The 12,629-nt window shown below is 48.8% G+C and overlaps 1 protein-coding gene across 3 annotated transcripts in view; it reads left to right on the top strand.

Moving 5' to 3' along the window:
- LOC117193720 (matrix metalloproteinase-2-like) overlaps positions 1-10,028 on the top strand; it is a 225,081-nt gene extending 215,053 nt beyond the window's left edge. For 2 of the 3 annotated variants that reach the window (XM_033398446.1, XM_033398447.1), the window contains 4 exons: positions 7,559-7,704; positions 8,320-8,990; positions 9,053-9,194; positions 9,281-10,028. In XM_033398446.1, coding sequence (XP_033254337.1) covers positions 7,559-7,704; positions 8,320-8,990; positions 9,053-9,194; positions 9,281-9,807 — 1,486 coding nt within the window. In that variant the 3' untranslated portion in view covers positions 9,808-10,028. Of the gene's footprint in view, positions 1-7,084; positions 7,457-7,558; positions 7,705-8,319; positions 8,991-9,052; positions 9,195-9,280 lie in introns of all 3 variants that reach the window. The other variant, XM_033398445.1, reaches the window with a different exon arrangement.
- Positions 10,029-12,629: the final 2,601 nt, after the last annotated feature.

The following is a 12,629-nucleotide window of genomic DNA, read 5'->3' as shown; positions in this document are numbered from 1 at the left end:
GATTGTAGTTTAATTTACTGACCTAACTATGGCCCGTCTCTTCTGTGTTTTACAACACTGCAAGAAGGCATCAAGGTCTATATTTCCGTTAAAAACCACGAAAATAAATGAAAATCAAGTGCAAGCCGACGGCACGGGGCTAATATAATTCAGAAGAATGAAAATTTAATAATACCTAATGGCAAGAATCATTTTGGATTATAAATGGAAGGGAAGGAATGTGGAAGGAATCTGCCACCCTCCCCCGGGGGGGACGGGCACAACTGTGGCACACTTATGTAGCAGCTTGTTGTGGCAAATATTTACCTACTGTGGCCCTGTGGCATCCATCCATCCCACATCTCTGTCTCTATGAGCAAAATAACATTTGCAATTTTAAGCACTTGAGACTGGTAGTCATCCACTTGTGGAAGGACTCGTGTGTGTGTCCCTGGCCCTGTCCCTGGCCCTGTCCCTGGCCCTGTCAATGTCTCGGAATGTCTCAGGCTAATGACAAGTTTCCATTTATTACTCTCGTATGTACATTTTCGTTATTTCTCTTGGGGGTTACATTCTGATTATTTATTAATTAAAGTAGTTATGACACGACAGGATGCAAAGTCATTTGTTGCCTTCTTTGGCTTGTTTTTTTTTTTTTGCCTTCCTGTTTGTCCTGTTTGTGTTTGCGACCCAACGAGGAAAACGGCCCCAGTCTATGGGGCCATTATTCCAGGGCTTAGGCCAGGACTTTGACCTGTTTTTAAGCTATTTCATTGAGATTCGTGCCCTTGTCAAACCCTTTTGCACACAAGGGCTTACATTTTTAATGTCGAGCAGACGGTTAAGCATAATTATGTTTGCAGATGTTCGGGGAACTGCGGACGCCCCTCCGGCTGGTGGGGATTTCCGTTTCCCGGTCAGGTAAGGGACCCTCTTATTAGCCGCCGCACAATGCCTCGATGATATCCTCGCTCACATGGAGTGCTCTTGTCATATCTCATATCTGTTCAATAAATTAAGGATATCGTACGGCTATGGGGCAAAGGACAGAGGATGGGGGACAGAGTGTGGAGAAATATTTCTGGGGGAAAGTTTTGTGCCACGACAACGAAAAATTGCGACAAAAAAACATTTTTATACCCGATACTCAAAATGAGTATTGGGGTATATTAGATTTGTGGTAAAAGTGGATGTGTGTAACGTCCAGAAGGAATCGTTTCCGACTCCATTAAGTATATACATTCTTGATCAGCATCAATAGCCGAGTCGATTGGGCCCTGTCTGTCTGTCCGTCCGTCCGTCTGTCCGTCTGTCCGTCCCCTTCAGAGCCTAGTGCTCAAAGACTATAAAAGCTAGAGCAACGATGTTTTGGATCCAGACTTCTGTGATATGTCACTGCTACAAAAATATTTCAAAACTTCGCCCCGCCCACTTCCGCCCCCACAAAGGACGAAAATCTGTGGCATCCACAATTTTAAAGATATGAGAAAACCAAAAACGTAGAATTGTAGAGAATGACCATATCTTGAAGACTGCGGAATCTGAATTGGATCGTATTATTATTATATCCAGCATCAAGAAAACAATTTCATTTTTTCTCGCCCTGTCTCTCTCTAACACACACGTAGCATAGGCGGCTTTGCTTAGAGTAAAACATTAGCGCCTCTAATATTAAACGACACGACAAAGAGTGCGTGCGAGAGAGACAGAAAATCAGTCTGAGCGTGACGTCGGGCGCTGCGTAGCCACTGCAAATTGATTTGTTCCTATTGGCTATAAAAATGATCTGATCTGATCCAGATTCAGCAATCTGATAGATATGATCATTATCTATGATTCTGCGTTTTTAGTTTTCTCGTATCCTCAATACTGTGGATGCAACAGATTTTCGTCCGTTGTGGGGGCGGAAGGGGGTGGGGCGAAATTTTGAGATATACGTTTTAAAGTGAGATCTAACAGGAGTGCGGATACCAAATTTGGTTACTCTAGCCTTAATAGTCTCTGAGATTTGTGAATATCCCCAGATTTTCATCCTTTGCGGGGGCGGAAGGGGGTGTGGCGAAATTTTGAAACAAACTCGTCTCGGTCCGATATATTAGGAGTGTGGATACCAAATTTGGTTGCTCTAGCTTTTGTAGTCTCTGAGATCTAGGCGCTAATGTTTTACTCTAAGCAAAGCCGCCTATGCTACGTGTGTGTTAGAGAGAGACAGGGCGAGAAAAAATGAAATTGTTTTCTTGATGCTGGCTATAATAATAATACGATCTTATTCAGATTCCGCAGTCTTCAAGATATGGTCATTCTCTACAATTCTACGTTTTGGTTTTCTCATATCTTTAAAATTGTGGATGCCACAGATTTTCGTCCTTTGTGGGGCGGAAGTGGGCGGGGCGAAGTTTTGAAATATTTTTGTAGCAGTGACATATCACAGAAGTCTGGATCCAAAACATCGTTGCTCTAGCTCTTATAGTCTTTGAGCACTAGGCGCTAACAGGGACGGACAGACGGACGGACGGACGGACGGACGGACGGACGGACTGACGGACGGACAGACGGACAGACAGACAGGGCTCAATCGACTCGGCTATTGATGCTGATCAAGAATATATATACTTTATGGGAACGGAAACGATTCCTTCTGGACGTTACACACATCCACTTTTACCACAAATCTAATATACCCCAATACTCATTTTGAGTATCGGGTATAAAAATAAACTCATTTTGTTTGCGAAACTTTTTCGATAGCTGTCTGACAACAAAACCAACAAACAACAAAAAAAACGAGGGGACACGACAAAGAGTGCGTGCGAGAGATTCAGAAAATCAGTCTGAGCATGACGTCGGGCGCTGCTTAGCCACTGCAATTTGATTTGTTCCTTTTGGCTATAAAAATGATCTGATCTGATCCAGATTCAGCAATCTTATAGATATGGTCATTATCTATGATTCTGCGTTTTTAGTTTTCTCGAATGTGCAATATTGTGGATGCAACAGATTTTCGTACTTTGCGGTGGCGGAAGTGGGTGTTGCGAAATTTGGACACGAAACGGTCAAGGTCCGATATCACAGGAGTGTGGATACCAAATTTGGTTGCTCTGGCTCTTATAGGTTCTGAGATCCTTGAACTCATATTTTGCAATTGGCAAAACCGACCATGAAACCTGTGTGTTAGAGAGAGACAGAGCGAGAAAGAATGAAATTGTTTTCATGATTCTGGCTATAAAAATTATACGATCTGGTTGAGATTTTACATTCTAGAACATATAGTCATCTTCTACGATTCTGCGTTTTTGGTTTTATCGTATCTTTAAAAATGTGGATGCCACAGATTTTCGTTCTTTGTGGGGGCGGAAGTGGGCGGGGCGAAGTTTTGAAATATTTTTGTAGCAGTGACATATCACAGAAGTCTGGATCCAAAACATCGTTGCTCTAGCTCTTATAGTCTTTGAGCACTAGGCGCTGAAGGGGACGGACAGACGGACGGACGGACGGACGGACGGACGGACGGACGGACGGACGGACGGACGGACAGACGGACAGACAGACAGGACTCAATGGACTCGGCTATTGATGCTGATCAAGAATATATATACTTTATGGGGTCGGAAACGATTCCTTCTGGACGTTACACACATCCACTTTTACCACAAATCTAATATACCCCAATACTCATTTTGAGTATCGGGTATAAAAAGGAAGTGCATCGAAGAGGCAGATACCCTTGTTGTGTCCTGTGGGATCCTCTTATCCCCACATCGAATCCAAATCGAAATACCCCTCGGAAGAGGGTTTAGAGGGCGCTTGCTGCTGGGAAAACTTTCATGTGATTGAGGAAAAATTGGAAAACGCCGCCTACACCCGCGAGCCACCTTGTCTGAGCCTCTGGGCTTTTCTATTACGCCACATCTCGGAACGAAAATACTCTCATTCCAGCCCATTTATTCGCCGGCTTTCTCTGCTTTTTGGGGCACCCAAGGACTTAAGGCTGCCTTGAAGGAGCGAAGGAAAGGGCATGCAATGCGCGGCTGCCATCGGTGATTTAGTTGTTAGCCTGTGGACATGGGTCTCATGGGTCGATGTGTGCCCGATTCAATCAACTGGCAGTGACAGCCGGCAGACAGGAGCAGAGACGAGTGTGCAGAGCAAGGATGCCATTCCTTTGCCGATGGATACCTGGTTACCCGTGTGCAATTTTAATCAAAAATCGCATGTGTGCTCCGCTCTGATATATTGCGACTCGACTGCGTTGGCATAATGGTGACAGTTCCGCAAATGAGCATTGAAAACGTCCAAAGTCTACTCGATTGGAAGCGGAAATGCTCGTACTCGGGCATGTAACATTTTCTGGCCAGGGGGGCTGCCTGTGTCCACCTGGCGATGACACGGAAGAGAGCTTTGTGCTGTAGAGCCTTCGACCAGCCTTCGACGTCTGACTGACTGACGTCCATGGCAACCCACTGATTCGATTTCGCAATCTCCCAGGCATTGCCAGTGGAGGCATCTCCTCTCCTCTCCACTCGCCTCTGTTCCCGTTTTCCATCCATTTGCCTAATTGTTCAGTTTGTTTTACGTGTAAGGCTACAAATTGGCCCAGACACACGTTTCCCCCAGACAGTGGAAAACGGACGAATGCCTGACGGAGTCCAGGTATCCAAATGCACGTTCCCCAGTCCCTGCCCCGCCCTGCTCTGTCTCTCTCTCGGTGGATCTCTCTTTGCATTGAGGGCTCATAATAATTTAAAAGCTCGGCACACAGAGTGACATGGCAAAGACAAACAGAGGTCAAACCGAAGCTCCGCTGAGCTCCACTCCACTCCACTGCTGCTGTTTCTGTTGCAACTGTCAATGGCTACGTGACCGGATGCAAGGCAATGGTTTGCATTTAAATCCGAACGAAGTGGCAACGAAATTAGCACGACAAAGGCACACGGACTGCTGGGGACTGCGACTGCGACTGGGACTCCGCAGCCTGAGGATTAGACAGTTGGGCGCTGGCATGCCTTGGGTTAATTTACCCCTTGGCTGGGCGGCCGGTCGGCCGGCCGGCAACAAGCGCTGTGCAAATAGGAGACTGGGACCTGCCGGACCGAAAGGCTTGAGCCGGCCCTGCCGCCCGACCAGAGGGGCGGATCAACAACCAGGCAAACAAATGGCGTTGCAATTGAGCACGTTTCTGGTGAGTCCAGGAGGAGGACGAGACCGAGACCGAGAACATGGAAATGAACTCTGACACTGTTTCAGAGTCGCAGTCAGAGTCAGAGTCAGATGTCGAGGGGGTGTCCAGGTCAAGTGGCATGCAGCAGTTGTCAGTACGTGCGCCTAATGATGTTGCAGAGGATGGATGTCGAAAACAAGAAGGGAAGGAGGCCAGACGTACATACGAGTGTGTGGCATATGTGGCATTTGGCAGCTTTATTCAATTATCACCCCGATAGCTTGATAGCAAATATTGCAATCAATCGATTCTCGAAAGCGATATCATCTATCTACCAATTTGGGGGCAGGCGATCACTGTTACGGCAGCAAATGCCGAAATGGCTGAAGAAGAAGACCCGAACCCCGGACACGCACTCAAAAGCCAAAAGCCTCTACCCGACAACAAAAAAAAAAAAGGAACAGGGAAAACCAAACTAGAAAAAATACAATGGAAATTAAGGGCACACGCAGCATACGGGCAGGGCATGCATCTGGTCCGAGTCCTGGTCCTGGCCCTGGTCCTGGTCCTGGGGCTTTAGGTAAACCACAAATCAACTTGGATTTGGATCAACTTGGCTGGCCTGCCTCCTCCTTCTCCTCCTCCGTTTCTGTCTCTGTTTCTCGAGCAACAACAGAAGCATCAGCAGACGCGCTCCGACATAAAAGAAACATAACTAATTTGCATAAAATGCGGAAACACAGCCCAAAAACACAAAGATAGAAATGGCTCCATCTCTGGGCTGGGGCCAAAGTTGGCTGACGGAAATCGAGTAAAGTCGTTAGTGGAGCGGCTGCTGGTCCAGGTCCGGGTCCAGGATCAGGTCCAGCTTCAGCTTTAGGTACGGTTACGCATTTTGTGTGTTTGCCAAAAACTTTGGCACTGAATTTACAAAACACTGCGGGGCCTTAACTGGGATGCGGGTGTAAGACTCCCATCTTACTCTAGTAGACTACTATTAGTAAACCTCCCATCCTTAGTTAACCGTAGAAAAATGCTTGGTGTGATATTTATGCACAACTTGATCAGGGGTGACATAGACAGCCCTGATCTGTTGAGCCGCATAAGCTTCACGATTCCTATTAGACTGACTAGAAATTTTATACCGTTGTTCCTTCCACTTTGTAGATCGAATTATTCCTTGCATGAACCGTTTAGGGTCTTATGCTCGGATTATAATTCCCTCTACCATATTATATCCACCACTAATTCTCTTCCTCTTATTAAATTATTAATCCTTACACACCTTTCTATTAATTAGTAACTGTAGTGGTATTTGTACTTTGATTGCATGCTTAGTTTCTTAGTAAGTTTAGTACTAATTTTCCTCGAATGTTAGTCTAATAGCTATCTTTCTTGCATGTTCGCGTTTGGTTCGGCTACGCACCGCGCGTCATGCGGCAGCGCCCCTCGGTCGGTTGGGCGGGAGGAGGGCTGCGTTTTGCCTGGGATCCGCGCGTAACAGCCTTCTGCTGGTGTCACACGGGCCACTTGACGGTGCAGTAACTGCATCGCCTCTTGAAAGATGCAGTCATTGCATGTCAACGTCCACAATAAAAAAAAAAAAAAAAACACTAAACTAAGTGAAAACCACCTTCGTCCTTAGACATTATGGAATCTTTTAGCATGACAAAGTGAAAGTGAGGCAGGGGGAAAGTGAGCTCTGACCACCATATTTGCGGTTTCTCGTCCTGGCTTGCATGGGGCGGCCACGGCAGCGTCAGATAAGCGACAAAGTTTGGGTCCGACTACGGGAAACATTCGCATATCGGAAGGTTTTTCCCCTGGAAAGGAGACGCAAATTTTGCAAGTGCCTGCCCCATTGTTGTGGCCCCTTTTATGCTGGAAAGGAAGAGTGTTTCGGACTGTAACTGATGTCATATCTGTGCGAGTTCTTTCTCGTTTTAGCCTGGTCAACCAAACGATGCCCGATGCGGGCAAGATTCGAATGATGGTCTCCCGCGCCCTGAACGTGTGGGAGAACAACTCCAAGCTGACGTTCCATAAAAAACCATAAAAAACGCACTTCTTTATTGCCATAAACATGGGCCACCAGCCAAAAGGCCATAAAATTGCACTTAAAACCCAGGCAAACGATAAATAAGCCACGTATTAAACCATGGAGCTGGAACAGGACCACCAGGAGCTGTAGCCAATCACGATGTACCGATGATGAAATGCCAGCAATGCCAGCAATGACAATGTCCAAGAACATGCCTCCTGCTGCATGGCAGCGGAATCAAAGAGTTTATGTGGCAGCTGCTTGTTCTTAGATAAGCTGTGAATATGCGTTCCCCCTAGCTTTGGTCGTTATTTTTATGAAACCCCGAGACACATGGACTAATCCTGAACGATGTCTCACTGGCTCTCTGTTTTTTGCAGTCTCCAGCACGGCGATGGCTATAAATTCGACGGTCCCGGTCAGGTGCTGGCCCATGCCTTCTATCCCGGCGAAGGACGCGGCGGCGATGCCCACTTCGATGCGGACGAGATCTGGAACTTTGACGGCAACGGGGACGACAGTCGAGGTGTGTGTTCTACAGTTTGTAAATTTCCATCATAATTTCATTCAGCTTTTGACGTAAACTAATTAAATTAGGTAATAATCATGTTTCGCGGTCATGTGGAGCCTGTTGTGGCAGCCACACGGCGGGCAAAATCAATAAAAATTGCATTCGCGGCGACCGCATCAGCCATGGCTGGCAACGCGTTGGCTCATGTCCCATGGCTCATGCCACATGGCTCATGGCTCATGCCTCGTGCAGCATGCCGCATGCCGCATGCCGCCACTGGCGCTTTGTAATTTAGCACAATAAATTCTCTGCCCCTTGCACAGCACGGCACCGCCCCGCACCGCACCACGCCCTCGTGCGCTGTGCTTCGGCATTTTTAATGGTTTTTAATGCCAATAAAAAATTGTCAGCATGACGCGTGACGTTGGCAACCATTTTAAAATGTTGCAAGCGTCGCCATTTTTATGCCACTTACAAAGTCGTCAAGGCGACGACGGCGATGCCCTGCCCCTGCCGCTGCCTGTGCCTGTGCCTTGGCCAGGTCTCCCCCTGTCACTCCTTGCCATTAACCAGTCATCCGTATTTATGTTGCATTTCATTTCATTTGCTGCCATTCCGTGCCTCTTGCAGGAACCAACTTTCTGAATGTGGCGCTGCACGAACTGGGTCACTCCCTAGGGCTGGGCCACTCCTCGGACTCGGATGCGGTCATGTTCCCATGGTACCAGAACAACGAGGTGGACGGCAAGCTGCCGGACGACGATCGCACTGGCATTCAGGAGCTGTACGGCTCCAAGGAGAAGACCTGGGGACCCTACCGGCCGCGCACCACCCCGAGCACCACGACTACCAGCACCACCATGCGAACGCTCAACTACTATCCCCAGTCCAACTATCCCAACTATCGGCCGCGATATCCCCCCAGCTACGATCCCAACAGAGATCGAAAGAGGGAGCGGGAGTGGGAACGCGAACAGGAACGGGCGCGGCAGATGCAGCAACGGGAGCGGGAGGAGGAACGGGCTCGCGAACGGGAGCGGGAGCTGGAGCGCGAACGAGAGCGGGAGGAGAGGGAGAGGAACCGACAGCGAGACCGGGAGAGAGAGCGGCTGAGCACCAGCACAACCACATCGAGGACGCCCACAACGCGGCGTCCGTATCCAACCACGGGACAGCGGCAGCACCAGCCCCACCACCACCCCCGGCAGTACAAGCCCCGCAAGCCGAAGCCTGACAGCTGCCTGACCAGCTACGATGCCATTTCCATGATCCGCGGCGAGCTGTTCATCTTCAGGGGACAGGTGCAGGGAACACAAGTGTACAAGCATTGCAATCGGGGACTCAACTCTTCTTCCTCTTGCAGTTCCTTTGGCGCATCGGGGCACGCGGCATGTATCCTGGCTACCCCACGGAAACGCGCTGCCATTGGGCAGCCCTGCCCGAGAACTTCACCCGAGTGGATGCGGTGTACGAGAACAAGCAGCGCCAGATTGTGTTCTTCATTGGTGAGCCATCAGCGCACAAATGACATTGGTCCTTGCCTCTGAGCTAACATGGTTTTCCTTTTGCTCTTGCTCTTGCTCTTCCTTAGGTCGACAGTACTATGTGTTCAATTCGGTGAACTTGGCCAGCGGCTATCCCAAGCCACTGGCCAGCCTGGGGCTGCCTCCGACCTTGTCCCACATCGATGCCTCGTTCGTGTGGGGCCACAACAACCGCACGTATCTGACCAGCGGCACCCTCTACTGGCGCATCGACGACTACACGGGCCAGGTGGAGCTGGACTATCCGCGGGACATGAGCATTTGGTCGGGCGTGGGCTACAACATCGATGCCGCCTTCCAGTACAGCGACGGCAAGACGTACTTCTTCAAGAACCTGGGCTACTGGAAGTTCAACGACGATCGCATGAAGGTGGCCCACGCCAAGGCGAAGCTGTCGTCGCGCAAATGGATGCAGTGCGCCCGCAGCGTCAACGAAGTGGACGACGAGCAGCCCTACACGACGCCCCTGGTCTCCGGCGAGGAGCAGACAACGGAGGCGAGCGGCGCAAGGGAACGTCGCATCAGTCTCTATCTGCTTTGTGCCCTGCTACTCGCCACAGCTTGGAGCAGTTAAGACTCAGCGGAGGGCTTAGGTTTAGCCATACATAGCGATAAGCACCACGATTCGCCTCATTCGGACTCGGATCCCTCATTTTCCACAACCAGCACTTACATATGCATAAACACATAAATATATATACGAAATACGATTATATCTAGATGTAAAGTTGAGCAGAGCGCAACTGTGTGACAGTCTGGCGCTTGATTGCCCCCAAAGAATTAAGGGCACAAAAATCAGCAGCCAAGTGGCAGTCATCCATAGACGCAGGAGTCTAGGGCTCGCCACTTGCTGCCGCATCCTTGGACACTGGGCGCCAATAGCACCAATAGCAGGGCTGTTTTACCAGATCTATACACGATGCATAAGATATATAGAATACAAGCTTGATTTGATACCTTAGCAATACGAGTATGTACGAGTAGGTGTAGCATGCCTGCCGGAAAAGTCGACCATTTAGGATAACCCACGATGGAAATTTCGGAACCACAACTGCCTTATAATTAAGTACAGTATTGCTTCTGAGTGACGGAACAGGCACGGATCCAGCTGTTAGCTGTTAGCTGTGAGCTGAGTGCTGTCCTGTCTGCGTCTCTACATTTCTTTTGACCGAACCTTTCTAACTATTTATATATAAATGTGATATTATCATAAATTCGCGATGGTAAACGCGCGATTGTAAACGAAACAAAAACTGGAATAAACACCCACAAAAACCAAAGTAAACCATTGCATTTTTGGTAAGAATTTAGTTTATGGTACCTGTTAAGCTATTAAGCGTTTTCAACAACTGTTGCAATTTGAAGATAATGAAAGTCGAGAGGATGTTTATAATTCACAATTTATTTGCATATGTAAACCAACTTATCGCGTATGTACATATGGGGATGATTGGGGCGAACGATTGATGAGAGGATGTTAGTCTAATAGCTGCGACGATTAGCTCAAGACTGCCCATGCAAGGGCTGACGGGCCAAATTGCCGGGCCCTATGCAGCAAGCATAGACGCGAGCGAGAGCGTTAAAGCTGCTCGGGGACGCTGTTAAGCCGAGTCCGTGAGATTGCTACATAAGGAGACGAAAGAATTCCGCTGCATGCGCATATGCGGTAGCAAATGATCTTTGCAGTGGGGGCATTGGAAACGACAACACCAAAATGCATTTCCTTTGGGCCGCACCACTGGCAATAATTTAAAATATTTAAGCTGCTTGACCCGACATACTCCCCCCGTTGGAAGCCTGACTTTCAACAGCATCTTTAAGGGGCAGCAGGCACAGCTTGTTGACGGCCCGCTTGGTGATTCCAGATGACGTCTTCAGCACAGCAACTCGGGCAACGCCATCTCGTCCAGGCAAAAGCTCGACCACTCTCGCCAGTGGCCACTTCATGGGAGGAAGATTCTCATCCTTGACAAGAACCAAATCTGCGACTGCTAAACTAGGCTTCGCAGTGCGCCACTTTAAGCGCTATGTACTCCTCCTTCCACCGGGACCAAAAGAGCTGCTGCAGGTACGAAACGCGCTGCCAGCCGTCCAGGCGATCGAAGTTTAGCTGCGTGACGTCAGGCTCAGCGAACGAAGCAGGAGGGCCACCATTCAAGAAATGCGCTGGAGTTAGAACATCTAGATCGGCAGGGCTCTCTGAAATTGAAACTAAAGGTCTTGAATTAATCACTGCCGTGATGTGGCACTACAGCGTCCGCAGCTCGTCAAATCCAAGAACCGAGTTGCCTATCGCACGGTAGAAGTGGTACTTGGCCGTCTTCACTGCAGCCTCCCATAGACCACCAAAATGAGGGGAGCGCGGAGGAATGAAATGCCAGTCTATAGCCTCGACCAAGCAAAAATCCAGCAGCGCCTTCTGATGGTCATCGCTGAGGACCAGGCGCTTTAACTCCATCAGCTCATTCTTAGCGCCGACAAAATTGGTTGCGTTGTCTGACCAAATTTGCCGCGGCTTCCGTCTGGTACATATGAAGCGCTTTAGTCCATGCAGAAAAGCAACTGTGGATAAGTCCTTTATAAGCTCCAGATGAACAGCCTTGGTAGCGAAACAAATGAAGACGCAGACGTAGCACTTGATTGGAGCCTTGTTGCGTGCCTCCGGTTTGTAGAAAACCGCCCCACAGAAGTCCACGCCTGTGATCTCAAAGGCATGAGAACCATCGAGCCGCTCCTTTGGAAGATCCGCCATAATATGCTCCAATACCCTGGGCTTCAGTCGAAAGCATCTTACGCACTTGTTTACTGCCTTGTTTACCGTCTTCCCCCAATAGGCCAATATTGGGATCGAATTAGTCCAAGCAAAGCTCGAGGACCAGCGTGCAGATTCCGCTCATGAAAATGGGAGATTATTGCAAGAGTCAGTGGATGGCTGCTGGGCAAGATGATGGGATGACGGCCATCAAAATCCAACGAAGAGTTTTTCAGTCGACCATCTACCCTGAGAAGTCCAAACTGATCCATGAATGGCGATAACGATGCGATTGTGCTCGATGAGGAGACTGCTCCCCTTGCCCGCAGTGACTTCATGTCCTCCCATAGCTGAGTACGCTGGACTAGTCGTAGCAATACCTGGGTTCCATGTTCAATGTCTGAGACAGTGAGTCCGGGGCGCCGAATTCGGTTGCAAAACTTGTAAATGTATCCGAAAACGCGTTGCAAAGAAGCAAATGAATTCGCATACTTGGAATCAGAAATAATGTCCATGTAGGGCGATTTGACCAGAAGAGCCTTCCGACGAAGTTCAAGGGCTGGCTTATCAGGTAGCACAGTGGGTGGCCAGTCATCTGAGGAGCCGCAAAGAAATGGAGGACCATGAGCCCAAAGAGGTGACTC

This window comes from Drosophila miranda (assembly GCF_003369915.1).
Source record: "Drosophila miranda strain MSH22 chromosome Y unlocalized genomic scaffold, D.miranda_PacBio2.1 Contig_Y2_pilon, whole genome shotgun sequence".
In the NCBI taxonomy this organism is placed as follows: Eukaryota; Metazoa; Arthropoda; class Insecta; order Diptera; family Drosophilidae; genus Drosophila; species Drosophila miranda.
The sequence above is the reverse complement of the archived record's forward strand: the minus strand, read 5'-3'. Positions and strand labels throughout refer to the sequence as shown.